Source organism: Lathamus discolor, chromosome 22 (genome assembly GCF_037157495.1).
Source record: "Lathamus discolor isolate bLatDis1 chromosome 22, bLatDis1.hap1, whole genome shotgun sequence".
Taxonomy (NCBI): domain Eukaryota; kingdom Metazoa; phylum Chordata; class Aves; order Psittaciformes; family Psittacidae; genus Lathamus; species Lathamus discolor.
The window spans coordinates 4,135,860-4,163,771 of record NC_088905.1 but is presented as its reverse complement, the minus strand read 5'-3'; the positions used below and the strand labels follow the sequence as shown (position 1 = coordinate 4,163,771).

At 47.8% G+C, this 27,912-nt stretch overlaps 2 protein-coding genes and 1 long non-coding RNA gene across 3 annotated transcripts; 2 read left to right on the top strand and 1 right to left on the bottom strand.

Annotated features, from left to right (window-relative positions):
• The first annotated feature begins 3,582 nt into the window (after nucleotides 1-3,582).
• NEFM (neurofilament medium chain) lies at nucleotides 3,583-8,435 on the top strand. Its single transcript, XM_065659271.1, has 3 exons — nucleotides 3,583-4,692; nucleotides 5,027-5,151; nucleotides 6,490-8,435. Exons 1-3 carry the CDS (start codon nucleotides 3,631-3,633, stop codon nucleotides 7,853-7,855), a joined length of 2,553 nt encoding a protein of 850 aa, XP_065515343.1. The 5' UTR covers nucleotides 3,583-3,630; the 3' UTR covers nucleotides 7,856-8,435.
• A 5,361-nt stretch (nucleotides 8,436-13,796) lies between these two features.
• On the bottom strand, nucleotides 13,797-18,371 carry NEFL (neurofilament light chain). Its single transcript, XM_065659273.1, has 4 exons — nucleotides 17,265-18,371; nucleotides 16,609-16,733; nucleotides 15,390-15,709; nucleotides 13,797-14,375 (listed from the first exon to the last, which is right to left on the bottom strand). Exons 1-4 carry the CDS (start codon nucleotides 18,315-18,317, stop codon nucleotides 14,200-14,202), a joined length of 1,674 nt encoding a protein of 557 aa, XP_065515345.1. The 5' UTR covers nucleotides 18,318-18,371; the 3' UTR covers nucleotides 13,797-14,199.
• Nucleotides 18,372-18,406: 35 nt separating this feature from the next.
• LOC136003562 (uncharacterized) lies at nucleotides 18,407-25,070 on the top strand. The gene is made up of 4 exons (XR_010608123.1): nucleotides 18,407-18,451; nucleotides 19,027-19,110; nucleotides 20,507-20,581; nucleotides 22,059-25,070. It is a non-coding gene; the product is annotated as an uncharacterized LOC136003562 (long non-coding RNA).
• Nucleotides 25,071-27,912: the final 2,842 nt, after the last annotated feature.

The following is a 27,912-nucleotide window of genomic DNA, read 5'->3' as shown; positions in this document are numbered from 1 at the left end:
GACTGCGTTGGCAGGGATTTAACAGCTTCAAATGCAACCCGAAGCATTTCTGCATGAAGGAAATAATGCAAATGTCTGGAAACGTTTGATTTGAGGTCCTGAAATATGACCGCTGGTTCAATGGGAGTGACAAAAAGCGGGATGTGTTAGGAAAATGTTGTGGTGTTGCAGCTCTTGAGGAGCTCAGACTAGAATGGGAAGAAAATGGGCTGATACTGAGCTTCCAAAGCACGAGCATTGCCCATTAGGACCTTTGGATTTTAGGCTGTGGCGCGCTAGCAAAAGGCCTGGTGTAACTGCATCAGTTGGGCTGCTACATCCCCATCCCTTCTTTTATCCAAGTATCCCAAAATGACAACTTGTGAATGAATATCATAACCCATCATTAGCACACACACGTGCACAGAATCTGATATTTCAGATCCCGAGATCCTGAACAGGTTACAAGAAGGAACAAACCAAGGAAATCCTTTTGGAAGTTCAGCCCCCAGCCCTGCTCATTCATGGGATGGCCCAATCCTGCAGCATGCTGGGTCCTCCGGTGCATGCTGACCACTTCCTGATTGTCTCCATTCTACTGTCCCTCTATAACATTAAAAACCACCCCAAAACCCTTTTCTTCTACTCATCTGCTTCTAGAAGATATTCAAGCTAATTCATTATCACTGGATAACGAATGTGGAAGCAGGGAGGCTGTTGTGCGACTCCACCTTCTGTGTTTGCTTTCCCTTTTAATTCTAAGGAAGCTGCAGACCTCAGCCTCATCCTCCTGTAGTATTTCTTTAAAGCAGGTTTAGCAATAGTGTATAACCAAGATGAAAATCAATGCTGCTTCCTTATGGCTCTGTGGGAGTGCCCGGTCCTTCCCTTCTGCTCCAAAGCCTGAGACAGCAGGTTGCTGCTTGCTCTGAAGCAGCGATGCTCGCGTGTTAAACTGCAAGGCAAGAAGTTCTCCATAAGCAGAACCATTAGTCTGCATTCCAGATCCTCCTGAGTGGATATTGATAGGGAGGAGAAAGGGATTTGTTGCTCGTCAGAAATAAGGCCACATTTTAGGCTGATTTCCCTGACTCATTCTAACCTTCAGGTCACCTTCAGGGTAGCATAGCAGAAGTAGCATCCACCTGCATCTGCTGAGAGCTCAGAAGTGAACACTGAAGGGATGTGGTTTATGTTAAAATGATGTCTTTAATGTTAAAATGATGTCTTTTACTCCTGAAGCATTTCTGTCCCTGCTTGTAAGTGCTTCCCTGAGCGCCAGCCTCTTCCCATCTAAATACCCTGATTTCTAAGGTGATCATTATGTGTCATGAAAACGATTGTATTCTATAGAGTTTGCATTGCTTGAATTTCAATGTGAAATAAAGAAGCCAAAAGCTAGCACTGCTTGGCTATAAAGCACCCATTTCTTTTGCATACTGGGTAAATGGATTTAAAACAATCCGTGCATCACGGGCAGTGATGGAAGGGAGTTGTATCACAAAGTTCAGTATGCCCCTCCTTGCTGTCCAACACCATCCCTTGTTTTCAGAAGATTAAAAGGATACTAAAAGCTCCCAAGCACCTCTGTTAACCCCACGTTTCCTTGCACAGGGAGTTTTCCAGATGTATAAAACCATGATCTGTTCCCCCCTCCCAGTGTTACTTAACAGGGGGAAAACCCAGTAAAAACCAGCTCACAATGTACCTTTTCCCCTAAAGGGAAACCAAACGCTGCGCTGTAATAAGCTGCAATTTCACTTTGACTTCCAGTTAAATCCAAGGGGATGCTTTTTGCTGATGGAGAAAACTTTTCGCCGTATTAATGGCACAGATTTAGAATCCCTGATTGCTTCAATTATAATAAAGGCTTTTCCCCATGTTTATCATCTGAAACTCGGGGGAGGTTCAACAGTGGATCCAACTGCTGCTGTTTGCAAACCCACTTCAGCCGATGCCTTGGGTAACTCTGACTTCCCCACTGACTGCAGTGCTGCAGTCCTATGACAGCATCATATTAATGAGCCAGCAGCGGAGGTACCGGGTCCATGTGGTTTGCAAAGTTTAACCCTGTCCCTCAGACTTCCCCAACTCCCTGCCGTGAAGACGCAGCGGCAGCAAAGCTGGGAGCTGTGCATGTCCCAAGCTCAAGGGACTCGTGGAGAAGGATTTTGCCCGTGAACAAGATCAGCTGCTTAAAGCCTCACAGGCAGAACCCCTTCAGCACCTTTCTCAGTGAACAGTTAAAGCATCCCCCTCAGCATCCTCCTGCTTTGCCACGGGAGCTGCAGCAGGGCTTTTCCTAGCACCAGCAGTTTGGGTTTTTCCCTTTCCTCATCTTTCTTCTTTGCGGCTTCCTAACCAACTGCCTGCAATCCACCCAGGAGGAGTTCAGAGTCTGGATGGCAGCTACTCCCTGCAATGCAACCCATGCAAAGTGCAGTGTACCATAGAATCATCGAACAGTTAGGGTCGGAAAGGACCTATGTAACCGTGTAAACATCGTTTTGAACAAGGTTTCAGAGGAGGAGAATTTATTTCTAAGCAATGCACCAAGCGCTAGGTTAAAATGAGAGGGGGAGAGGGAACGGGGGGAAGAAAGAGAAGGGGAAAAGGAATCAAGATCCAGGATGCCGGATGCCGGGGCGGGGTTCAAACTCCTGGTACTGCAACGGCTGCACCCAGTCCCCCCTGCAGCCCCTTCCTGCGCCGGCCTCCGCCCCGGCCGCAGGAGGGGACTTTGCGGGGAGCGAAGCGTTCGCGGAGCAATCCCTGCCGCACAGCACCCCCGGGCACCCACCCAGCGCCCCCCCCCCCCGCCCCGTCTGTGACCTTCAGAGGTCAGACCCCGCCGGGGAAGGGGGCACCGGGGTTTGTGTGCGCTGGGGGCACCGGGGCTGCATCCCCGGACCCCGCTGCTCGCTGCGCACCCCCGGCACTGCCCGGCGCAGGGCGGACCCCGGCGCGCCCCGCGGGAGCTCTCCGCGGTGCTGCAGCAGCCCCGGCCCCGGTCCCAGCCCCCCGGTCCCGGCCCCCAGCACCGGCTCCGGCCCTACCCTGCGGGCTCCGCCGGGCGCCGCTCCACCGCCCCCGGCAGCGGCCCGGTACCGGCACCGCGTTCCGCTGCGGGAGGGAAAAGCGAGAGAAAAAGAGAGAAAAGAGAGAAAGGAAACAAAAAATAAAGAAATTAAAGAAATAATAAAGAAAGGAAAGAGGGTGATGGCCTAGGGAAGGGGGGAGAAGGGAAAGGGGGAAAGAGGGAAGGAGCAGGGAAAGGGAGAGCGGGGTGGGGGAAGGAAGGAACGGAGGGAGCGGGGCAAGGGGGAAAGGGATGGAAAATAGGGAAAGAGCAGCGGTGAAAAGGGGGAACGGGAGAGGGGGAGCGAGGGAAAGGGGGAATGGGGCAGGGGCATCGAGGGGCGTCAGGGGCTGGGGGCCGGGAAGGGGAAACGGGAAGAGGGGAGGGAAAGGGAAGAAGCGGGGCAGGGGCGCGGGCGGGGAGGTGGGTCCGGGAGGCGGGCCCGGGGCGGGCGGTTTCCGCCCCCCGCACACGTGTCGGGCCGCCCCGCACCCGCCCGGCGGGGCTATATAAGGGGCAGCGGCTGCCCAAGCAGCGCCGCGCCACCGCCCGCCACCCCCGAGTGCCCCACCATGAGCTACACCATGGAGCCCCTCGGCAACCCCTCGTACCGCCGGGTGACCGAGACCCGGGCCACCTACAGCCGCGCCAGCGCCTCCCCGTCCAGCGGCTTCCGCTCGCAGTCGTGGTCGCGGGGCTCGGGCAGCACCGTGTCCTCCTCCTACAAGCGCCCCAACCTGGGCGTCCCGCGGGCTGTCTACGGCTCCACGGTGCTGAGCTCAGCCGAGAGCCTGGACGTGAGCCAGTCCTCGCTGCTGAACGGCGCGGCGGAGCTGAAGCTGAGCCGTTCTAACGAGAAGGAGCAGCTGCAGGGGCTGAACGACCGCTTCGCCGGGTACATCGAAAAAGTGCATTACCTGGAGCAGCAGAACAAGGAGATAGAGGCGGAGCTGGCGGCGCTGCGGCAGAAACACGCCGGGCGGGCGCAGCTGAGCGATGCTTACGAGCAGGAGCTGCGGGAGCTGCGCGGGGCCCTGGAGCAGGTGAGCCATGAGAAAGCGCAGATCCAGCTGGACTCGGAGCACATCGAGGAGGACATCCAGCGCCTGCGGGAGCGCTTCGAGGATGAGGCGCGGCTGCGCGACGAGACGGAGGCCACCATCCGCGCCCTGCGCAAGGAGATGGAGGAGGCCTCGCTGATGCGGGCGGAGCTGGACAAGAAGGTGCAGTCGCTGCAGGACGAGGTGGCCTTTCTGCGGGGTAACCACGAGGAGGAGGTGGCCGAGCTGCTGGCGCAGCTGCAGGCGTCCCATGCCACGGTGGAGAGGAAGGACTACCTGAAGACCGACCTCACCACGGCGCTGAAGGAGATCCGCGCCCAGCTGGAGTGCCAGTCCGACCACAACATGCACCAGGCCGAGGAGTGGTTCAAGTGCCGCTACGCCAAGCTGACGGAGGCGGCCGAGCAGAACAAGGAGGCGATCCGCTCCGCCAAGGAGGAGATCGCCGAGTACCGCCGGCAGCTCCAGTCCAAGAGCATCGAGCTGGAGTCCGTGCGCGGCACCAAGGAGTCGCTGGAGCGGCAGCTGAGCGACATCGAGGAGCGTCACAACAACGACCTCACCACCTACCAGGTACCGGGGCTGGGGGGGGGCGGCCCGGGCTGCGCCGAGCCCCGGTCGGGCGGCGACAGGGGCGGGGTGCCCGATGCCGGTCCTCCCCGGGGGGCTGGTGGCACCCCAAAGGTGGTGTCGTCCCCTCTGAGGGCTGGGGGGGGCACCCCGAGGGTTGAAGCCCCGGCTTGGCTGCAGGGGAGGGAGGTGGGAGCCGGGTGGGCTCTGCTCGGATCCCACCGGCTCCTCTCAAAGATGCAGAAAGAGTTGCTGGAAGTCTTGTGGGAACTTTTGCACTGGTTGTGCTTGAGGTTTATGCCTGTGCCAAAGAGGGTTTCTGTGCTTTCCGTTGCAGGACACGATCCATCAGCTGGAGAATGAGCTTAGAGGAACAAAGTGGGAAATGGCACGTCACTTGAGGGAATACCAGGACCTCCTCAATGTCAAGATGGCCCTGGACATTGAAATCGCTGCATACAGGTACAGTAGGATCATTGCGGACATGTCTGGAATATTAATAGCACTGCAGATGCTGCTGGTGTGGGGAGCCTTGCTATGGAGGAGAAGTGTCTGCATGCAGTGAAATTGGAGCTTGGCTAAATCACAGTCACTCCAAAATCCCTGCAGACCCAAGGAGTGTTTGCAGGAGGAGCCCTGGGTTCCTTGGGGACCAGCTCCCTGCCAATGCTCCCTGTGAGCTCAGTGGGCACAGGACGCTGTGATTCAGTGCAGTGGCACCGTGTGCCGCAGTCTGGCCTTGGTTACAGGAGCACAAGATGCAGCAAAAGACAAGCTTGGTTTTAATCCCCATTTGCTTTGCATATGCCAAGCAAGTGGCGCTTGTCACCTCAGCTCCCTGTTCTTGCTGGGGAGAGACAGCGCACTTGCTTGATCATGGTTTCTAGCAGGGAGTGCTCATCCTGTCTTGTCACAAGCACTTTTGCTTTTCTTCCTCAACTTTCCTTTAAAGGCATCCCCTCTCATCTGGAGCAGGAATGCTGCTTGCTATTGCCATCACCTGGCAGGTTGTTTTAGTCTCCTTTGCATCCCTTTAGAACTCTCATCAGAGAGCTGCTGAGTTTTCTGGGTCACAGGCTTAGATGAGAAACATGCATTTGAATATCAGAAAAGTAAAAGCAAAAACCCCCATCTCCAGCTCTGCTTACACTCCTCAGCTTGTGCAGCCACACAGGCACCCCAGGCTCTACAGCTGTTTGCTGCCCATCTTAGCTGAACAAAAGCCTGTTAAGCTTCCATAGGTGCACAAGAAAGATGGATGCCCAAACTATTGAACTGGGGCACATCACAGACCTGTCTGGGTTGAAAGGGACCTTAAAGCTCATCTAGTTCCAGCCCCCTGCCACAGGCAGGGACACCTTCCACTAGAGCAGGTCCAGCCTGGCCTTGAGCATGCTCTAATTGGCTCTGGATGTCTCAGCCACATCTGGGTCTGTTGAGCTGGGCCAAATTCTGTTTGCTGAAGTCCTAATGCATCCAATGCAGTTAATTCCTTTGCCATACTCTTCACTGACTTATGCCCTAATGAAGCTTTTGACCTTCAATGCGTTTCAACGCATCAGCTGAAGGTGTTAAACTCGCCACATGCAAACCAAGCTAAAAGCTTTTTGCTGACTATGAATTTTGCAAAAGAGCAGATTCAAGGGAAGCAGAACTGGGGCTGTAAGGGATGGATTATGCTGCTCAGCTCTAGCATTTTCCACATACAAGCTGGTTCCATCCTGCTGATAGGGAAGCAATTAATACCTGTCTCTTACATTTGGTCTTTGTGCTCATTTTTTCTCCTCCTGATTCCCTTAGGAAGCTACTGGAGGGCGAAGAGACAAGATTCAGTGCCTTCTCTGGAAGCATTACTGGGCCCGTATTCACACACAGGCAACCATCGGTCACAATAGCATCCACTAAGATTCAGAAAACAAAGATCGAACCACCAAAGCTGAAGGTCCAGCACAAGTTTGTAGAAGAAATCATCGAAGAGACAAAGGTAGAAGATGAAAAGTCTGAAATGGAAGATGCCCTAGCAGCTATTGCGGAAGAAATGGCAGTCAAAGCCCAGGAGGAAGAAAAAGCAGAAGAAGCAGCTGCAGAGGAAGAAGAGAAGGCTGCTGCAGAACAAGCCGCTGAGGAAGAAGAGAAGGAGGAAGAAGAAGCCGAGGAAGAGGAAGAAGCTGCAAAATCCGATGCAGCAGAAGAAGGAGGCTCTGAAAAGGAAGAAATAGAGGAAAAGGAAGAAGGGGAGGAGGCTGAGGAAGAGGGTGAGGAAGCTGAGGCCAAGGGCAAAGCTGAAGAGGTAGCAGCAAAGGTAGAGAAGGTCAAATCGCCTCCCGCTAAGTCCCCCCCTAAGTCCCCCCCCAAGTCCCCCCCTAAATCTCCTGTAACGGAGCCGGCCAAGGCTGCCCAGAAAGAACCAGCCGCAGAAGCAGGCAAGGAACAGAAGGTGGAGAAAGGCGCTGAGAAACCGGCCAAGGAGGAAGAGAAAGCGGCGTCTCCAGAGAAGCCAGCGACACCAAAGGTCACCTCCCCAGACAAGGCAGCAACCCCGGAGAAGGCTGTGACCCCGGAGAAAGCGGTGGCTCCGGAGAAGCCGGTGACGCCGGAGAAGCTCCGCTCCCCGGAGAAGCCGGCGGCTCCGGAGAAGCCCCGTTCCCCAGAGAAACCAGCACCTCCAGAGAAACCCCGCTCCCCGGAGAAACCGGCCTCCCCGGAGAAGCCCCGTTCCCCAGAGAAGCCGCCCTCCCCGGTCAAAGATGGGAAGGCTGTGGTGGAGGAGACCGTCACGGTCACAAAGGTAACCAAGATTAGTGCAGAGGTAGAGAAGGGGTCGAGGAAAGAAGACATCGCAGTGAATGGTGAGGTGGAGGAGAAAAAGGAAGAGGAGGAATCCAAAGAGAAGGAGGTTGAGGAGGAGGACAAGGGAGTTGTCACTAATGGCCTAGATGTGAGCCCGGTTGATGACAAGGGTGAGAAAATAGTAGTAACCAAAAAAGCAGAGAAGATCGCTGGTGAAGGTGGGGACAGTACAACCACATACATCACCAAGTCGGTGACGGTCACTCAGAAGGTAGAGGAACACGAAGAAAGCTTTGAGGAGAAATTAGTGTCCACCAAGAAAGTGGAGAAAGTCACTTCACACGCTGTAGTAAAAGAGATTAAAGAGGCCGAATAAAATAAATCATAGCTAAGTTAAAACTCGAGCTTGGGTCGGTGCAAAAGGTTAAGCCATATGACAGCTGCAAAATGCATGTGAGTGACGGCTTCAAAGCAGAACGGGTTCTCTCATGGAGGCTCCAGACACACAGTATCTTACTTTTTTGTGCAATATAAAGGGGAAGGGGGGGGGAATGCATGCAGGCTCAAGATGTGCTCCCTCCACAGAGCTTGGGGCTCTACAAAACATAACTACTATAATAGTGCATGAGATGAAATGTGCAGAGGAAGCTTTTGAATCTCCTGAGCTGTTGGAGGGACGCATCTGAGGGATGACTTAAGATGTATTATGCAAAGAACCAACTGAGCCAAAAAGACAAACAGAAACCAGTCATAGAATATTCATGAGAACCAGAACTCTCCTAGCCTTAAAAGAATAAAAGCTACTTATAACGAATTATGTTTACCTCACTGGTGCAATTTAGGGTGGACTTTTGCTCATGGGAGAACCTAGTTGACATGCACAGTTCGCAACCTTTTGTTGTTTGATGTAAAAGTCACAGCAGTTCTTGCTCAATAAAGGTCAATACTGAAAACAAGACTCGTCTGGTGATTTTCTTTCCAGCTCGGATCCTTCCCTAAAGCCTGCTCCTCTGTCCTGAACAGGAACACACGTGCATGGGTTGATAAGCTGCTTGGTGTCCTCATTTAGAAAACAAGCTTGAACTGGGTATGATGAACAGATTTCCTGTAATAAAACACAAATAGTTGAGCTGGTTTAAGCAAATAGATAAGAACCATATCCTATCTTTTCTAAAGAGGAATCTATTAAACTCTGCTGCCTGCCCTTTAGGTGCTTAGAGGGGCTGTGATTCCTTTTGCTAGCGATGGAAAGGCCCCTAAGCCATGTGCTGCTTGCATTGCTTATCTGAGCAATCCTGCCTGTACTGAGAGTAAAAGTGTTAAACTCTACTGCAAGCATAATGTTCCTCCCTGCACCATAGCCTCAATGTGCAAGGAGAGCCTTAAAGATGTGGTTTCCAGACTATTCCTTGACTTTTCCTGTGAGGAATGCCTGTCTGAGCTGTTTGTCACTTAAGTGTGCAAAGACCCATTGAGTCAACCAAGGCGCTGTGTGTTCACCAAAATGGGGTGGCTTCTGGTTATTTTTTCCCTCCTGCATTAATTATATGGGAACATCCTTATCAGGTATCTGTCTCCAATGATCCGTAGGCGCAATCTGCTTCTTAACACAGAATTCCAAAATTGACAGCAAGCAAATTCCTGGAAAAAGGAAACCGTCTTTTGCTGGAATCATGGATCTAAACATCCTGAACTCGTATTTTACATATCTGTCCATTTGAAAATGGCTGTAGAAATGAGAACCTTCCAGAGCCTGAACTGAGGTTGGCCGGAGCTCAGATTATAGCTGGTGTGACTGAGAGATAAAACCAAATCAAAGCATTCCTAAATTTCCAATAGGAAGGAATCTTTGGCCTTTGCCTACTGCCACTTCCCAGCTGGCTTTATGAAGAAGAAAGCCCATTAAAGGGCCTTCTAAAATCCCACTATATGGAAAATAAATGGAGACAAATGAAACAAAGGGAAAAAGAGGAGGGCTCCGACCCCAATTTGGGGAACTAATGTCTCTTATTACAGGATTAATATTGTGATTATTTTTGTCGTGTTTCAAAAGGAAAATGAAGAACACAGCTACTGCCTTAGCTCCCACAAGTAGCAAAGGAATGCAAATCCCTTCTAAGCCTGTTCACTGCATGGACTGTCCTGAAATCTGCTGAGTAATTGAGGGTCTGTGATTCGCTTATGCCTTCCAATGCTCTCCCCTATCAATAACTGAAGATCAAGTAGTTTTTAATGAGAAGCATTCTGCATGCTCTTCACTGGAGAAACTGCAGGAAAGTCCCCAGCAGAGAAACCTTTCAAGTAAAGCCGAATGTCTTTGTGCAGCAAAGTAATGACTGCTTCTCCTGCTGATATCAATAATGGAGATCTGCGCCCAACAGCTTGCTGCTTGAGGGACGTTTAATTAGAGCAGAGTTAGCAAATTAAATGGCAGCTCCTCTGTAGAGAGCTTATTTGCAAAAGTTACATGTGTATGTGACAGAAAGTAGCTGTATCTTTATGAATAAGAGGTAGCCCAGTCACAGTCACCTATTGTCAGGAAGTGGTTGCACCAAGTTATGTTAAAATACAAACATGCCAAATGGCTTGTGAGCATTGAAGCTCTTTGTCTCTTGGGTCTGATCAAGGATTTCAAGAGACCACCACCACCAAACCCCAAAACTAAACCAGACACCAATATTTCACATAAAACCTTCTGTTTATGTGCTTCCAAGTATGTTCTATAAGCTGCTAAAATGTCACAAACTGCCGAGCCAGTGGGTGAGCACAGAAAGTCAGGTACCATCAGCATCAAGAAGGGTCACCTTGTACGGTGTGAGCTCAAGTGCACTGCTTATGTGGGCTTACACGGGTGCAGGTGCGATCCCAGACTGGGTTGCTGTTTTTCACGCTATTCCTTTTAGTCCTGGTAGGATACAGCCACAAGGATCTAGAGATCATTCCTCATGTTGTTTCAATTCTCCTTGCACATAGGCAGCCCAACAGGACCGCAGTTTCCCATACAAGGCAGCTGTATCCACAATTCTACCCAGGGTACATCAACTTTCCTAACTGGTTCTGGGAATCCACTGCATAGCCTACGTGGAAGGCAAATTCCAGGCTGCCCAATGGCATGGGGTGTTTCAAAATATCCTCATTTCCCCTGTTTTTCCACCCAAAACATGTCACAGCCTTTAGTTATTCCCCACAACTGCAGGAGTTTGTCTCTGCTTTAATACACAAATCTGTGAGTTTAGCCTATTCCCGCTGCAAATGTTTCCATCAAATCCCAAGAGAAATAAGCAAGCGGTTAATGCATTCCTAAATATTTATAAAACTATAAGAACCCATTAATATTTAGTGTTGCCAAGAGGTTTTGTCGACTGACATCTGCAGTCAAACATTTTCAGAAGACAGCATAATTCCAGGGCAGAGATGCATAAATAGTATGTTATTTGCCTGTTCTGCACCAATTATTTCTGCAGACTCTGCAGAACCAATGAAGGGATTAATTACTTACAGACACAAAAGTTCATGAATCGATATGTAAAAAACTCCATGAAGGGAAAAACAATAATTAAAGGAAGTGACTATGAGGATTTACGAGCCTTATTTAAGGTGAGCTGCCGAGACCCCTGTGACTTCAGGAGCTGGAGGGCTCTAGAACAGGATCTTTTCACCATACTGGCTTGGGGAGATGCCACCATTCAGGTATTTTCAGCATCCCAGAACTAAATTCCACGTGGAAACAAAGTTGGAAGTGTTACAAAAGACAAATAGGTTGTGTTTGCCAGCAAGCTGAGTCAGGCACTAGAATCTTCTCCCAGCATCAGACTCTGTGCTTTCTCCATTCCCATGTGGGCTTTCTTCCTTCTCTGTTCAGGATTAACCTACCCCAAACTAACCCAGGAAGGCAGCAGATGATGAACTGTCAATTACCGAGTTATCAGAAGGTACATTCCTAGAATCTGGACATTGTACCTGCACAAGTTTTCCTCCTGCTGAGCACAACAGGAGTGTGTGGATGTGCATCTTAAGAAAAGCATTCAGGACCTCCTTTTATTTGTCTTCCCTGTGATGAGCTCCCGGTATGATCCAGACCCCATGTGCCCAAACAGCAAGAGAAAATTCAGAGACAGACCCATGGCTTTATCTGCAGCTGCAACTTGGGTTAAAGTTTCTATCCTGCCTCCCTCTGCCTGCTTTTACTGCATTGCGTCAAAGCGAGCGCCTGGATTTTCTAAGGTTAAACAAGTGTTGCCAGTAGGATCCCCACAACCCTCAGAGCATCTCGGCTCCCACATCCATCCTCCCTCCCACCACTTTACCTTAGCCAGCAAGGTAGGAGCAGGGCGGCAGACCAGGCTGGACGGTCACTGCAGCTTGTCACTCGCTGCAGCTCATCGCTGTGACTCACACATTTCCTGCAGAGCTGTGAAATCTCTCCTTTAGCTGCAATACATTAAAAATAACATAAGGAGTGGGGATCAGGCTGAGAAACGCTGCAAGAAGTGTGTTTGCCGGGGTAACTCTGGCTTGAGAGCATCTCAGCTGCAACACTTTGGAGAGCTGCAGGCTTTCACAGGAGCGAAAGGGATACAAAGGACTGAATGGAGTTTACCCATGAAAAAAAGAGGAAGCAAGAACAGGGATTGAGGAGTTAAAAGGTGCTCAGAGTGCTTGGAGAAAGGCAGAATGAGGAAGTGGTTTTGATATAAGCCAATCTCTGTAAGAGTGGCTTGGTTTTAATGGCTGTGTGAGTTCTGACCTGGCGCATCACAGTTTCTGCTCTGCGGAAGCAGCACTTCTCTCCAACTGAAATGCCACACTAAGCATTTTCTGATAGGCACTTAGGTGAAATTCCAGGTACCATCTCTTAGACGTACTGTTCGGCTGTCTGAGCCAAAGGCATCATACACTACAAGAAGTAGCTCTCCTGCAAGCCCCTCAATAGCTTTTAAAAGCACTGAGCAAACTGTGGTCAAGGCTCTGGCCCATGGTGCTGCAAGCACCCACACCACCTTCCTGGAGGCAGAAAATCTCCTTTGTAAGAGTAAGTCTGCGTAAACCGATGTAGAAACATCTCCATTAAAAGCAGAAGGGAAACATGAAAAGAAAGACTTAAAATGATGTTGAACAAAGGGAAAACCAATTCAAATGTTTGTCTCCTGGTTCTCGAAAAGCATCAAACTCCCCAAGAAAGTGTGTGTGGGGAAATAAAGCATCTGGAAATGATACTGGAACTCCCCGAACAGGAGTTAGTGGGTTTATTACATACACATACAAGCTCTGTTTCCTGAATTGTTTTACCAAAGCTTTTCTTTCTCCTGCTGGGAACATGGAAGGAAAGAATTGGTTTAAGTTCTTACCTCATCCCTCACAATCTTCTTCGGAACTCCTTGAACTCTGGAAAAGGAGATGCTTTTGGAACACACCTGAAACTTATATAGACACTTCCTTCTTCTCTGAACTTAACCATTGAGGACCAATGCAAATCAGCCAATGCCACAGCCAGTGCACAGAACTGAAAGGTACCCAAACTCCTATGCAAAAATCCGACTGCAAGAAAATTCAGTGCACCCATGTAACGCCTGTTCTAACATGGCCTTCCATGGGCTGAATTTAAAAGGGTTTAATTTGCAGCCTTAGTCTCATACTTGCCCTTAGCACCAGGCTTAATTTTAAGCCACTTGAGCTAATTGAAAATAAACGGGCTCATGCCACAGGATGTTGCTTCAGAATTGCCAGGCTTTGCTGCTGTTTGAGCTGCTCCTATTTTGTGCCAGAATTAGACCAGAAAATTAGCATCTTCAGTCCATAGTGCATTAACTAAGGGTAGCACCTTGGAAAGGCAGCTCATTCAAGTAACACAGGGAGCTCCCCCCACAATTTGTGCCCTCTAACACCTCACTGCAGCCCCTTTTTATCCTTAGACATTGCCCCAAGTCTCAGCTACATCCTCAGTTATTCTTCCATCAGTGACCTGTCACTGAACAGCTTCCTACCAACCTTCAAAGCCATGTTTGTATTTTGCTTCCAAATTGGTTTGTTAAAATTTCTCCTTTCCTCCAAAGGCAAAAAGGAGCCTGTGCCCACACCAGAGCTCAGTGAGTCCCACCACAAAATCACAGCACTCCCAACACCAGTGGATCCACCATTATAACATTTCCATGTGAACTTTAACAGCCCCACCAACAAATTCTGTCCCCATATCACTCTCCCCAAGCACATCAGTGAGACAGAAACCACTATCCCATATCCTGTTCCACAGGCCTGAAAGATGGGTGCAACATATCAACCTTTCAAATGCATCAGTGATACACAACACGTACAAGGAATCCGTGTAAGCATTTCTGTAACTTTATTGACTAGCTTTATTGCACATACTTATTGAAGCCTCCATTGTTTTACCCACCCAAGGTTTCCATAGTTATTTTAAATGCAAGTTAAAGGTAACTTTCATTCCCATGACTTATTTTTTCCCCCCGTTTTAAGTTTTAAGGTTCTGAATCACCCAAAAAAGACATAACCCCTGAATTCATACGTGAAGACCATGCGGCATTCAGGGAGCAAGCCAGTGGGTGCTCTGCAAGCATACTTATACTCTGCACAGAGAAACATCATAGATCATTAACTTTAAACCTCAGTGGTCACTGAATTAAATATGTGAGACTGCAATGTTAGCTCAGTCCATCATCATTGATCCTGTTGACCTGATGAGAAAGCTAGACTGCCCAAAAATCAAGCCTTCTTCTTCACTTCACTCTCTTCTTTTCCTGCTGCTCCTTTCTCTTCCTTCTCCTCCTCACCAGTTTCCTCAGCAGTTTCCTGAGACTCCTCCCCTTCTTCAGCTGCTGTTTCTTCCCCTTCTTCCTCTTCCTCACCCTCTTTGGCTTCTTCAGATTCTTCCTTAGCACCTTGAAAGACAGAGACATTTTTCACATCCATGTACTGTTCCCAATCCAAATTTAATGTGAGCCAGCATACATGCACCCTTAAACCCCACACATCTGGGCACAGCTGAACATGATGGGGCTGGCAACTCATTTTGAATGAAAGCGGGGACATTGATCTGAGGCTTACAAGGGAGAACAAGAAAACTCCACAACCAACCTGCCCTCTGTTTTAGAGGGAGCCAAACACTTTCTAGGTCTTTTCAAAATCGCAGCCTTGAAAAATACTGACTGTGGACTCACTGCTTTAAGCCTTATCCAAAGACTTAGAAGAATCTTGCCACTGCCCTCCAATTGGCTCTTTTGCTATCCTTCCGTTATCATTAATCTTTACATTAATAAACTCAAGTAGTTCAATGGTAACCAGTGCAATTTCAGATGTGCAGGTTAAATCCTGCAATCAAAGTTGGGAAAAGCAACACTGGATAACATTCCTATTACATTTTCTTTAAAGATGTGAGTTTGGGGCAGCAAAGAGGTGGCATATACCTTGACTGGACAAGAAAACTACCTAGATCTCAGGCAACAGCTATTGCTATCCCCTGGACACAACAGCCACGTCCACAAATACCAGGTGACATTCCTGTTATCACAGGCTACTCTCTGGGAATCTTCATTTAGCTCAGGATATCCTTGCCCCTTCTGTTTGAGGATGTCTGTATTAGCTAAGTACTGTTTGCTGCTGTAACATTACCTGCTGTTAAAGTATTATCATTCTTGGGTTTAGAAACTTGAATGGAAAAAACATCCAGTGATTTCCAAAGGAGTATAATCAGTCCTATATGAACATTTACCTTATCCTACATTCAATATTCAAGCTTTCCTGCCTACCTCTTTGTGCTTAATCCCACAACCCTTTGCTGATGTGAGCAGACAGTGAGGGCAATCTAATTGGTAGACTTCAACAGCATTTCTGGGGTTTACCCCACATGAGCAGGGTGAAGCATGAGAGAGGGATTTGAAAATAACTACAAATACCTTCCTCCTCCTCTTCAGCCTCTTCACCTCCTGCTTCTTCCTCACCTTCCTCTTTCTCTTCCTCCTCACCTTCTTCTGCAGGGGCTGCCTTGGCTTCTTCTGCTTTAGCAGCCTCAACTGTTTCCTCTATTTCTATCTGTTCTTCCTGGACATGACTGGAGTAGTATGTGGGGAAGGAACGGGTGGTCATCAAGTAGGAGCTGGACTGGAGACCACTGTAGGCAGACCTGCCAAAAGTCGGGGCAGTCTGGGTGTAGCCACTGGTGATGCTTCCCACACTAGTGAAACTGAGCCAGGTCTCTTCACCTTCCAGCAGTTTCCTAGCAGGAAAAAGCAGGTAAGAATCACATCATTATGCTGGAGCAGTAATCAGACATGGACTAAGATACTGTCACGCTTTGAGCGGTGCACACCCTTGAGACTGCCTATTTATGAGCGTAAAGAAATAGCCCATAATGAATAACTATGTGGCAACAGTACCCTATCTTCTTGGAATTATTTAAAAGTCTGAGGTGAAATTATAAGAACACAACCTCTACAATTTGGTTCCTATAGCAGGTGAAGATAGAGGTGTGTTTTAGTAGCATGTAAGGTTGCAGTGAACAATGCAGATCCAAATTCAATGCTACATTTAGCTATTAGACAAGGGTTATAGCCACTTTCTCAATATCCCCCCTTGTGGCACCCACAGAAACTCTTTTCTGGCATTTGCCATGGCTAACGGTATTTGGGACACAACATTAGACAGCTGTTTAGCTGCAATTCTGCTGCAAAATATTTGCTTTGAAGGAGATGGCTTCTTTGAGTTAGAAAGAAAGCCCCTTCTCAAAAGCATGCAATGGATTTTCAATACTGAGAACACAGCCACGTCTGCTAAATTCCACTGACAAAAATCTTCACTGCAAGTACAGATCAGGTATTTTTATTTGTAAAGATGAAGAACTGAGATTATATTGCCAAGATACATATGCATACGCAGAGAGAACTCCTACTATCATACTCACTGAAGCTTGCTACACTGAACATTTTGCTCTAAGCAAGTATTTTATCTCGTAAGTTCTGCTTCTTCCAACAGCAAGGCAATGGAGAAGACCTGACTAAACTCTGACATCTATCTGGGAACATGTCTGCTAGAGGAATAATAAACAGAGTGAATTCTCCCAAAGACAGAACGGGACCCTGACCCATGTTCTGACTTACAACATTACCCCCATCATACCTATATGCAGCAATTTCGATGTCCAGCGCCATTTTCACATTGAGCAGATCTTGATATTCCTTCAAGTACCGAGCCATTTCACTCTTGGTGGTTCTCAACTCATTCTCCAATTTGTTGATTGTATCCTGTTGGAAGCAACAACACTGACAGTGTAAAATCCTCCCGTGTCTAATACCAAGCAAGGAATCCCTCCAATCCTATTAACTTAATCTTGCTCTGGCAATCAGAAAACAGCTTCAACTCTACCCTCAGCCAAAGAGGCACCACTTACCAAACCCCACATTCCCTAGCAGGGTTTTCCCATCCCTGTATCTACACCCTGCTATTCTATTGCTATTTAATGTTAAAAGCCCAGCTTTCTGCTGTCTTGAAGACAAAAGCAGGCAGGAAATTTGCTTATTGCTTTATTTCCGTTTTAGACTTGATGAGCTTTTTCTACTTTTAGCTTAAGGATATCTTTTCTATAGTGATAGAGTCAGTCTTGATTGGCATATAGTTAATGCTATATCACGCACTATAGCTCTGTGGCATTTTGCATCACGGTTTCCTAACGCTTTACAGCTTCGGCTTGCAATACAGCGACGCTACCGTATGACCGTACTGATGCACGTTTGAGTGCCCCTGAGCTCCCCTCTCCGCGGAGCCGGACCCCTCACCTGCAGGGCAGAGATGTCAGCGCTCTGCTTCTCTTCCAGCTCCTGCAGCTGCTTCTCCAGCGCCTCGTTCATGCCGCGGGTGGCCTCGATCTCCAGCGTCTTGGCTTTGAGCAGCCGGCGGCTCTCCGAGACCTCGTCCTTGGCGGCGCGGACGGCGTCCGTGTTCTTGGCCGCGCTCTCGCTGAGGACGGTGAAGCGGCTGCGGAACCACTCCTCGGCGTTCTGCATGTTGCGAGCCGCCAGCTTCTCGTACTGGGCGCGGATGTCGCGCAGCGCGGCCGAGAGGTCGGGTTTGGCCGACACGTCCATCTCCACGGAGAGGTGCGCGTACTGGATCTGCGCCTGCAGCTCGGCCAGCTCCTCCTCATGCACCTTCTTGAGGAAGGCCAGCTCGTCCAGCAAGCTGTCCACCCGCTTCTCCAGCTCCGCCCGCGCCAGCGCCGCCTCGTCCGCGCCCTTCCGCACCTCCAGCAGCCGCGCCTCCGCGTCCTCCCGGCTCAGCACCTCCTCCTCGTAGCGCGCCTGCAGCCCGCGGAGCGTCTCCTCCAGGCTCTCCCGCTCGCCCTGCAGCGCCTGCTTCTCGCTCGTCGCCTCCTCGGCGGCCAAGCGCAGCTCCCGGATCTCCTGCTCGTAGAGGGCGCGGAAGCGGGAGGGCTCGGCGTGCTTCTGCCGCAGCACCAGCAGCTCCGCCTCCAGCACCTTGTTCTGCTGCTCCAGCTCATGCACCCGCTCGATGAAGCAGGCGAAGCGGTCGTTGAGGTCCTGCAGCTGCGCCCGCTCCTGGCTGCGGATCGACTTGAGGTCGTTGCTGATGGCCGCTACCTGGCTAAGGTCGAGGCTGTCCACGGAGTGCAGGAGGGAGCCCGAGGCGCTGGAGGTGGCATAGCTGCGGCGCACCGACACCGAGGACACGGGCGCGGACAGGCTGGAGTACGCCGAACGCGTCGAGCTGTACCCGCCGCTGCTGCGCATCGCCGAGACATGGAGCCGCGGGCTCTCGGCATAGCGGCGCTTGTAGGAGGGGAAGAACGGGTCGTAGCCGTACGAGCTCATGGTCGCGGGGGGCCAGCGGCTGCTCTGCGGACCGGCGCCGCCCGACCGCCGGTATTTATGGGCGGGAAGGGCGGGCGGGCGCAGCGGCCGGGCGGGGCCGCGGCCGGGGCGGGCAGAAGCGGCGGCGCGCTGAGGTACGGCCCGCTCCGGTACGGCCCTGCTCGGCTCCGCGCCGCACCGAGGGCTGTGGTGGGGGTGGTTTGTAGGGCCCGGTAACGTGCTCCGGGGTGGGCCCGACTCGTATCCCCCTCCCCTCGGGCCTCCTGCGAGTCTGCCCCAGGCCTCTGTGGGGCTTACCTCAGGCCTCTGTGGGGCTTACCTCAGGCCTCTGTGGGGCTTACCTCAGGCCTCTGTGGGGTTTACCTCAGGCCTCTGTGGGGTTTACCTCAGGCCTCTGTGGGGCTTACCTCGGGCCTCTATGGGGTTTATCTCAGGCCTCTATGGGGTTTATCTCAGGCCCCGGGGGGGCCAGCCTCAGGCCTGCTTCGGGACCCTGTCTGGCTTCTCTCCTGCCCCCAAGCCTGCGGGGCTGTGGGTCACCCACCTCTGCCCGTGTTTTTGGCCTCATAAGCCCTGAGGAGCTTCTTGCAAGCCCCATTTTGCAGGAGGGCTCTTCGGGAGGCCTTGTCCCTCGGGGGAGCTGGGTGCAGCCCCCGCTGCACCTTAAACCCCAGAGGCAACGCATGTAAGCGGTGCTTTTCTCGTTCAGTCTGCGGGTTTTGCAAGGCGTGTGCGCTCTTTGAGCTGTTGCTGTTCTCGGCGTGTTCTCTTGCAAGTGGCTCCTAATAACCAGGTAATTACACGAATGAAGAAATAGATGATGGGGTGTGCTTTGCAGCACTGGAGTACATTAGTATCTAGTTATCTAGCTTTGTTTCCTCTGTTCCTTGGGTTTTTCAAGAGGCAAATCTGAGACTTAGACCATGGGGACTGAATATTTATCCTTGCCTAATGTGGCTAATACCGGATTAAAATGAGGTAGCTGTGTTGCAGCTACCTCTGATGCTGGCTATTAGCCACTGATTGATTAGAACAGAACAGTATTTATGTAGTAGAGGTTTATCAGAAGTAAGCTAGGAACACCTTGAGCACAGGCTTCACTGGGCGCTTGAGGAGGCGGTGATAAATTGCCTGAGTCAAAAGGGCAAATGCATTGCAAACCAAACGCAAAGTTTTCTTGAGGAAGGAATAAATGTAGGTGTGGGTTCATGGGTGGTTTATTAAGAGATACACAGAAATACTTAGTCCTTTCCTAAAGAAAGGGGAAAGGCTTAGTGATACACAGAAATTAATCGGTGTGCCTGTTAGCGGGTGCAGTGGTACTTCTGGCACAAAGAGGTGTTTGCTTAATACCAGTCATCTACTAAAGGTAGAGCAGGGTTGGGTTAATTGTGTTTCCTTCTATCTTGTAGTGATCTCAAACAGAACATTACCTGTTGCAGGCTTCAGGCTACTTGAGGGGTATTAAGCTGGGAAGGGCAGTGGCCTGCCAGAGGTACAAAGCTGCATTCTCTTCATCTGAGCTCATGCTAGGTGGAATGAGCTGCACAAAGAGTTTGTAAAGGCTTGCGTGTCCCTGTATCACAGTAGAGCTGATGAGAGATTTCATTTTGCAAGCCTCAAGTGTCCCCATGCAGATCAATGGAATTGCTCCCCATTTATGAGCACTGCCAATGAGGCTTCTACTGCAAACTGTGTTTAACATTTGTGATTTGAATTTCAGTGGCAGTTGTATTCATGTGTGTTAGAACAGATATCCATTATTCAGGTGCAGAATATGCAAAGTGCAGCAGCACAGGTAACAGTTTCATGTGCTAATATGTTTTAGATTCAGACAAGATTGGTTTTTGACTTTGGCTCAAAAGAGCTCATTTTTGTAGCGATATAGACATTATAGCAGATGACAAGATTCACAGTGGGCTTGGTCAGAGATTCAGTGAGCTTTTAAACATAAATTGTTCTGGGAAACTCAGTGAATGCAAACTGGCATTCCTTGTTTCATGCTATTGGATTGATGCTAATCTCTCCTATGTTCAGTTTGAGCATAAGAATTATTAATGTTATAATTTATTATGCCATGAATTAATAAATGAATATACCTCGGCTTCTAAAAACAACTGTGCTTCATGTCCCAGGAAAATACGCATTGTAATTGCAGGCTGTTAATATTCTTTCTCATATTGTTTTAGAGGGAGGAGCAGTGTGTGCCAGAGAAGTGTGTCTGCAGACAGCCCTTCAATCTTGAGGTTCAGTGTGACTCAGAGGTAAGGATGAAGCTTTGTTACTAAAAGGAAAAGAAAGCTACCGCTGAAGGCATCCTACTTCAGAAGCTTGTATTTCTAGGTACAGGGTAATGCTAGCTACAATTTCCCCTTTGTCTCCCTTAAGGCTTTTAGCTATAATGCAGAATATAATCTAGCTTCTTGCTACATTATTGCTAGAAAAATCATTGAAGTAGTGAACAGGGTAAATGCAGCCTTCCAGCTAGAATGAAATGGCCTGTGCCATTTGTCTCGTCTTTATTCAAGACGCATTGAAAAAAGCAGGCGGGCAGTCACTAGAAATGAGCTGAGTCACCCAGCAGCTTTGTAATATGTCCCTATCTGCTAAAGCCAAAGCTGCTGTCTTGCTGTTTTAGTTAGGAGTGGGTATCACGATTTCATCTAACACAAACTTAAGGTGGAAGAATCCCAAGTCCAGGTTCGGCCCTTGAAAGCCTCCCCTAGGTTGGCTGACCTAAATAATGCAAATTATTATGATGGATGATACCAAAGTAACAGTAGTGGTGTGACAAAATGGCAGCTGTGCTACTGCTGTATAAGCAAAAGCAATCCACTGCATGTCAATGCATTCTTGTTTGTACATTTTCCTCTGCTACATACTGTGCGATTAACATGTACTCAGTCTACATGTGGCATTTTCTCAAGGGAGAGTTTAGGTTTAACCCCGTGCTAGGGCCTCATTGAGCACCAAGAAGCTACTTGGATGCAGCCAGAGTCAGTGAACTTTTCCCTGTGCTGCAAAAAACTTGGGCATTGAAGCCTAGTGGGGTTTGCCTTTCTGCTTTTAAATCAGACTGGTTTCTCCAGCAGAAAGTGTAACAGGTATGTTTGGGGTTTGAGGTGGCTGGCAGAATGAAATCTGCATTGTCTGCTCCTGGTCTGATTTCAGAAGCATAGAAAGAGCTGTGCCTGCTTAGTTTGAACTGGCACAGGAATTGAGCAGTTCCAAGTCAGAAAAGCAAAGGCATTGTTTGTACTTTTTTCATTTTAGTTGTTTCTGCTCCATGAGGGCACAGCTCTTGAGAGCAGGGAATCAGACACTCCTGCTCTTGAAGGTGTTGCATAGCTCTTATGTGTTGTGCAACATCCTATTTTTTATACAATACATAAAATCAGATGGTAAGAGCTGATCTGTGCGTGGTACCTACACTCACAGAACAGGCAGTCGAGAGGTACTATACATAGTAAAGCATGATTAAGCAATTTCCTTTCCCGGTGTTCTGTAACTGTTCATAAATGTACTGCAGATTCAGAAATGAACATACTGCATTCAGTGTCACCATGTGGTATGGATTGATTGATTTTTATTGAGAAGACTGATCATTGCAGTTCTGAAGGAGAAAGGGGGGAGCTGGAAAAGGCCGTGGTAGCAGCCAACACTTGGTGCTGGTACTCAGGGCGATAGGGATGCAGCAGAACATGCCTGGCTGTTCCCATAGGTTCTCTTATTATCTTTCAGAGGTATAAAGCTGCAGTCTCTGGTGTGTTGCAAAGACTGAAAAAGAGAATTCTTGAATACCTGGGAACTACATCTGAGAAACTCTGGTTTCAGATTTGAAGTTGCCTTCCAATGCTTCTCGTGTGTGTAGCTCCTGCTTTCTTTAAAACTTCTGGGAGGGGAGGAAACCCCAAGGAACTTTCTTTATTTATGCCATATACAGTAAGAGCCTGAGCAGCTTTCATTATTTTGTTATTGCTTACACCAGTTCTGTTTTGCTGTGCACAGTAACATTAATTTGCTCACTTTGAGTTTGCTCTCTCTTGATTACAAGAGCCCGAGGAAGCAGCCAGGCACTTCTTTCATCTGAGCTCTATCAATGAATGCTTAATTAGAAGATTCATTAGCTTTGTTTACTCTTTGGATCAGGACTCCAAATGAGGCCACACCATCTGATGGCAGATTCCTCCTTGGATTTTCAAGGGTTAGTTCTGAACTCCCAGAATCAATTTAATAGATGTGTTGCTTCTGTTTGATTCCAGCAATTAAACATCAACAAAAAGATTCTTGGACAGCTACAACTCCCCTACTTTGCCAGCTGCAATGTTTGTGGTTTGAAAAAGCCCACTCTGCTCTGCCTGTTTTGAAAGGGACCATTTACTCATTTGCAAAGTCTTACTGCCAACATGAGAAGTAAGTGGTTAGACCTGAGACCAAGGGCCACATCAGAAACTTGGTGTAAGTTGGCATGGGGCTGTAGGCTTCGCTGAAGTCCTGCCACTTAAGGTTACCTGGTGATCTGAGCTTCATCTTTGCCTTTTGTCTCCTTGTGAATGATCTTACCTGACTTAACACTGCCACCCAAAAAGTGGTGTTCAATGATGCCATAAAATACCAAAGAATGGTGACAGTTCTCAGCTGAATCAGCTTTTGAGGAATTGCAACAGAATCCTTTCTGTCCCCTCACCTGATTTGGTGAGTTAAAGAACACAGTTCTTATTCTGTATTCATTAATCTTAAGTCACCGATCTTGCTGGTTGTACCATCCAGTTTGTGCTGGATTGTGCAAGATTGGAATCAGTGGATGGACTCTTATGGTACATCATAGAGCCAGGGGACAGGCATATTGTTAGGGTATCCTACAGCAGTAACATGCCAGGCTTGGAAGCAAGCAATAGAATCAATGTCCTTTGCAGAAAAAGATGAGTTACGTGCCTTGTGTCATGCATGTGTCTCTGTCCGTAGGGGCAGCTGAATATGTATGCTTACAAATCTTCGCTTCCTTGTGCCATTACATGGTGATTTCTACTTATGGTCTATACTTGTTCATGTTAAACAATGGAAGGACCTTAGACATTCTCATCAGTCCAGTGAACTACCTGAACATTTAAGAAACAAAGTGAACCGTAAGTGCTGATGTGCCCCAGAGAGTTGCTCTGGGGAACCAGCTCTGTGACTCCTGCAGAGTTCTAAACGCTCAGTAAACGTAACTATGTATATGCAGTTTTGTTTGAGGGCTGTATGCTGTAAAACAGGTGCTTGAGCAGCTCCAGATGATAATAATAGGAGGAATTTAATATCCCTCATATGTTTGAGGTTGAGTACTCATAGCTGCAGCAATATCCAGAGGCAAGTGGTGTGAATATTGCCCTGTTTTCTCATTTCTGCTGACCATATATTGGCCGTGCCAGCTGAAGTTAGTTCTGCTGGTGATGCAGAGGGTAGAAGAGAGGAGACTGCGTTTACAGTACAGTTGAGAGCATATGATAGGCTCACAATGCAGTTGGAGACTTATTTCCTTCCAAAAATTTTCCACTATGAATGGCAATAAAAATAAAATGTGTGTCAAAAAGACTATTTATTTGTGGACTGCTTGCACAAGTAAAAGGCAGAGAGATCTTGTATCTGTGGGCTGCAGGGAGCTTAAGCAGTCTGAATTCCTGATGACCAGGATATGTTCTTCCTTTGATCACAAAATCCAGATGAACACTTGAGGAATACTTTCCCTATAACACAATTCTTCTCCAAACCTTTCTCCTTGCTGCATATGCAGCAATAAAATTTATGTGGGGTGTAAACAAAGCTCCCTCTACCTCAGAGAATGTGGATAATTTTCCCCTATGCATATGTGCAAGCATTTCTTAGCAAGACAGCAGCATCCCAGTATTTAACAGCCTGGCAAGTACTGGTGCTCGTCAAACACAGAAGAAGAGTGAGCAGTAAAACTGTCTGAGCATTGTACTGCAGTGAGGTGACTGGTGGTTTCACAGCAGTTGAAACTGCTCAGCTCTGCAGTACATGAATAAAAATTGCTAAACCTCTGCAGCCGGCGCACCTCTTTTCCTACATCAGATCTTGCATGCATCAGGTTCTTGGTATTACACTGGGTTGTTAAGGTTGACGTCAAGGATTTACGCAGATATTGGATAGAGAATGAAATGCAGCCCATTGCTCTGGTTTTATGCTAATGTAGTTTAATTGAAACATTTGCAGAGGTCAGCAGGGGTTTTATCTCTGGCAGGACTCTTCCTAGAGAGAAAATGGCTTTCTACTTGTATTATAAATTATAAATTCTACAGCCTGATTGAGAGGCTCTCATTGCCTCTGTTGGCTGTGAGAGTTCAAGTGTTTTCTTGATACTATTAATAAGGGCAGATGAGAAGCTGCTGTTTTTGCTTTTTATTTGTGCAGGGTTTTGGAGGGAAATGGGAATATTTTACTTCCGTTAGAACTGCTGTTGGTTTTCTTTTTTTCTGTCTGAGTGGGACTTGCTCATAACTGGAACCCTGAAACTTTGAGTCTTGCGCAGGTCTTGTGGTCTTTCATTGCTGAGTAATAAAGATTGAATTTTACGGTTTGGAGTTTTGACAGGTTCCCAGGTTTTTATCTTAGTTTACTCCATCTGAACAGCTATGATGTTATGTGACAGCCATTACCTTCTATGATTCTGAAGCCTAAAATATAGTTAGTCCCATAGTGTGGAAGAATCAACTCATTGTGGGAATAGTCCTTGGTTTGCTGTTAGTGAGAATGAGAGATGTGTTCTGAAGAGCCCTGTGCAGGTGCAGTGGCTTCTGTCTTTACATTCTATGATCCCCACAACAGGAGGCAAGACTTGGGTAGGTCAGGATCTATCATACCCTTTTAAAACTTCTGTTATCTTGATGATAAGCTCTCAGCCCTTGCTGTGACTAGTGGGAAAAACTTCAATGGTGAATTAAATTCAGCAGTTCCAGACATCTAGTTTGCGTCTTCTGTACATCTGCCAAATGTTTACATGAATAAATCTGTACTGATTCTTTTCATGTGGCTTAATCATCATAATCATATTTTTCTTGTTTGTTAAATGTGCATTCATGAACTCTTTTCATAACAGTACCCTCTGGCTTATCCTATTCCCAGGGAATGTTTCCTCTGTACTTAAGTGATGCTAAAAGGAGTTTGGAGCCTATATTTTTCTGGAGATCTGGACCTTAAGAACTTCCAGTTTGAATGTTCAACAGTTGTGTTGTCACTGTCTTTGACACTTTAAGAGCCCTCAGGTTAGAAACTTGAAGCATGTACAAAATAAATGTATTACTGAAGTAACTTCAGAAGCACTTAGCCTCTGTAACTAACCAGTCTCAGTCTCCTTACTTGGCATTGCCAAAAGCTACTCAGTCATTTATTTCAGTTACTCCAGAGTCTCAAAGGGGTGTTGTGGCTCTTGAGCAGATGGTTTTCAGCGTTACCTTCTAAGTGGTTGTCTGCTTCCTGTCCAACAGCATAAATGGTGATGTACACACTTAGATTGGCCCCAGTAATTAAGCAGCAGAGGTGTGTGAGATCATTTGGTTTTGCTTAGCTGGTCCATAGCTGCTGGGATGAATAAAGTTCTGCAGTAGCTGCGAGGAGCGCAGTTTCTAGGCCTCCACAGTAAAAAAGAAAGAGATAAATCTTCAAGGGTCTGCTGATTCACAAACATGACTATCAGAGCTGACTAGAAATGGTGTTAAATTTGCTTTTCAAGGAGAATAACCTGGCCATTTGTTATGAGGTAGGATAAAGCACTCTGAGTAGACAGGGGATTAGGAAAGATGAGGTAGCCAGATACATCCTTTTATCTCTCATTTTTCTGCTTCTGCTGATGGAACCCATAAGAGGATGTTTGTGAAGCTGTAATAAGCATATTTCAGGTACTGAAGCCAAACATGAACGGTCATGTTCCACCTTTCAGTGCAACTGCCTACACTACAGAACAATCCAGCTGGGCGGCAGTGTAAAAGCTATTTGTTTTGCAGTGGAGGGTTCTAACTGCCTCCTGGTTTGTGCCTGCCTGCAGAAGATATGACATTTGGGAAAGCTGAGAGCACTCTCTCACCTACAGCAGCACATAAGTGTAATGGTTACATGTCCTGGTATATGGGTGTATACAAGCAGAAGACGAGATTGTAGCAGAGAGTTCTCAACTATGTAATTCACTAAACCATCAAACCAGGAGGTTTTTGTGGCAGTTTGTGTTGCTACACTTACATCAGTTCATGCGTTATAAATCCAGACAAGAATATCTCTTCCAGTTCTGCTCTTTAAACTGGAATTCCTGAAAATTTTCAATTGGTAAAGGATAAAACCACGGGATAAAACACTGTTAACCTCTTTATGTTACTGCACCACGTACTGTAACATTAAGGAGAGAGTACTGCATCTTTCAGTGGCACCTCAGAAATTGTATGGGGAGTTATCTGCTCATTTCTATTTAAAGGGAGAATCCTAACTGCATAAATATTTATTGTATTGTTGGGAGATGCTTCCTTTGTGTTCATGGGCTAAAAAGTCCCTGTATAATAAGAAAACTAGATCTAAGCACAGCTCATAGACACAGACCAAAAATGGTTGTAAACCAGATTTAAGGAAGTCTTTGTGCTTTGTGTAATCTTGGGCAAATCAAGCACTACTCCGGAAATGCATTTGCAGCTTCTCTGCTCTGGAAAGCAGCAGCTTAGCAGCAGAGTCTTCAGTGCCCCAGACTTCAGGTAACATTTTTCCTCTGTAGATGCTTCTTGCCTAATTAAATTGCATTTGCTTAAGAGCAGGCTCACCCTCTGAATTTACATACTCTGTCTAGCAGACTGGCTCTCCGGTGTGTGGCAATACCCATAAAGTGCAGAAGTAGCACTTCTGGATCTGTTAAAGTGTTTATCATAAGGAGGAATATGCTTTAAAAGATTTCAGTGAAGGCATTTGTACAAGCTCTAGTATGTACTTGTGACTGTATGACTCTGTAAGGCTGGGATACTCCTTGTGTATTTATTGAAGTCATTTGTGAGCATGGCAGTGCTCTTGTTTCTGCTGACTGGAGCAAAGGAGAAATGGCACAACCTGCCATTAGTTACAGAAACCTAGTTTCTGTAACTAATATGACCTTTAAATGTGGTAATATCTGAAGTCTGGAATAAGATGAGTAAATGTGGATATCAGATGTTCAGGAAGGTGGTTAGATGCTAAGAGCCTGCACATTCTGCTGCAGACAGAGAAGCCATTCTGCCACTTGCAGCCCTGCAGACAGCTGCTGCTGCAGCACTGCACAGCCAGGAGGAAGCAAATGACTTTATTTGTAGGCACAGCAAGTCACAGAGGTAATTTTGAGGCTGCCTCCCCCAAGTGTGTATGTGTGGGATAGCTGAGGGGGAGGAAAGAGGAAGGGAGGAGTTATTTGTTATAGTAATGCTGCCTGATGAGTGAGACAGGAGGCAGCCTATTGAGTTTGATGGCCCCCAAGGTTTGACGCTGCTGTGGTCAGAGCTAAAAAAAACACTCATTGCAGATTTCATTTAGGCTGGGCAAGACTGTACAACTGCATCTAGGGTTCGCCTTGAGGTGCAAAATTACTATCCAT

What these genes read in the sequence shown, in the direction of transcription:
- NEFM (XM_065659271.1), top strand. Translation starts at nt 3,631, where the DNA reads ATGAGCTACACCATGGAGCCCCTCGGCAACCCCTCGTACCGCCGGGTG. An exon ending in ACGACCTCACCACCTACCAG is followed by an intron (nt 4,693 to 5,026) that starts GTACCGGGGCTG and finishes TTTCCGTTGCAG; the next exon opens with GACACGATCCATCAGCTGGA. An exon ending in ATTGAAATCGCTGCATACAG is followed by an intron (nt 5,152 to 6,489) that starts GTACAGTAGGAT and finishes TGATTCCCTTAG; the next exon opens with GAAGCTACTGGAGGGCGAAG.
- NEFL (XM_065659273.1), bottom strand. Translation starts at nt 18,317, where the DNA reads ATGAGCTCGTACGGCTACGACCCGTTCTTCCCCTCCTACAAGCGCCGC. An exon ending in CTGACATCTCTGCCCTGCAG is followed by an intron (nt 16,734 to 17,264) that starts GTGAGGGGTCCG and finishes TGCTTCCAACAG; the next exon opens with GATACAATCAACAAATTGGA. An exon ending in ATCGAAATTGCTGCATATAG is followed by an intron (nt 15,710 to 16,608) that starts GTATGATGGGGG and finishes TTTTCCTGCTAG; the next exon opens with GAAACTGCTGGAAGGTGAAG.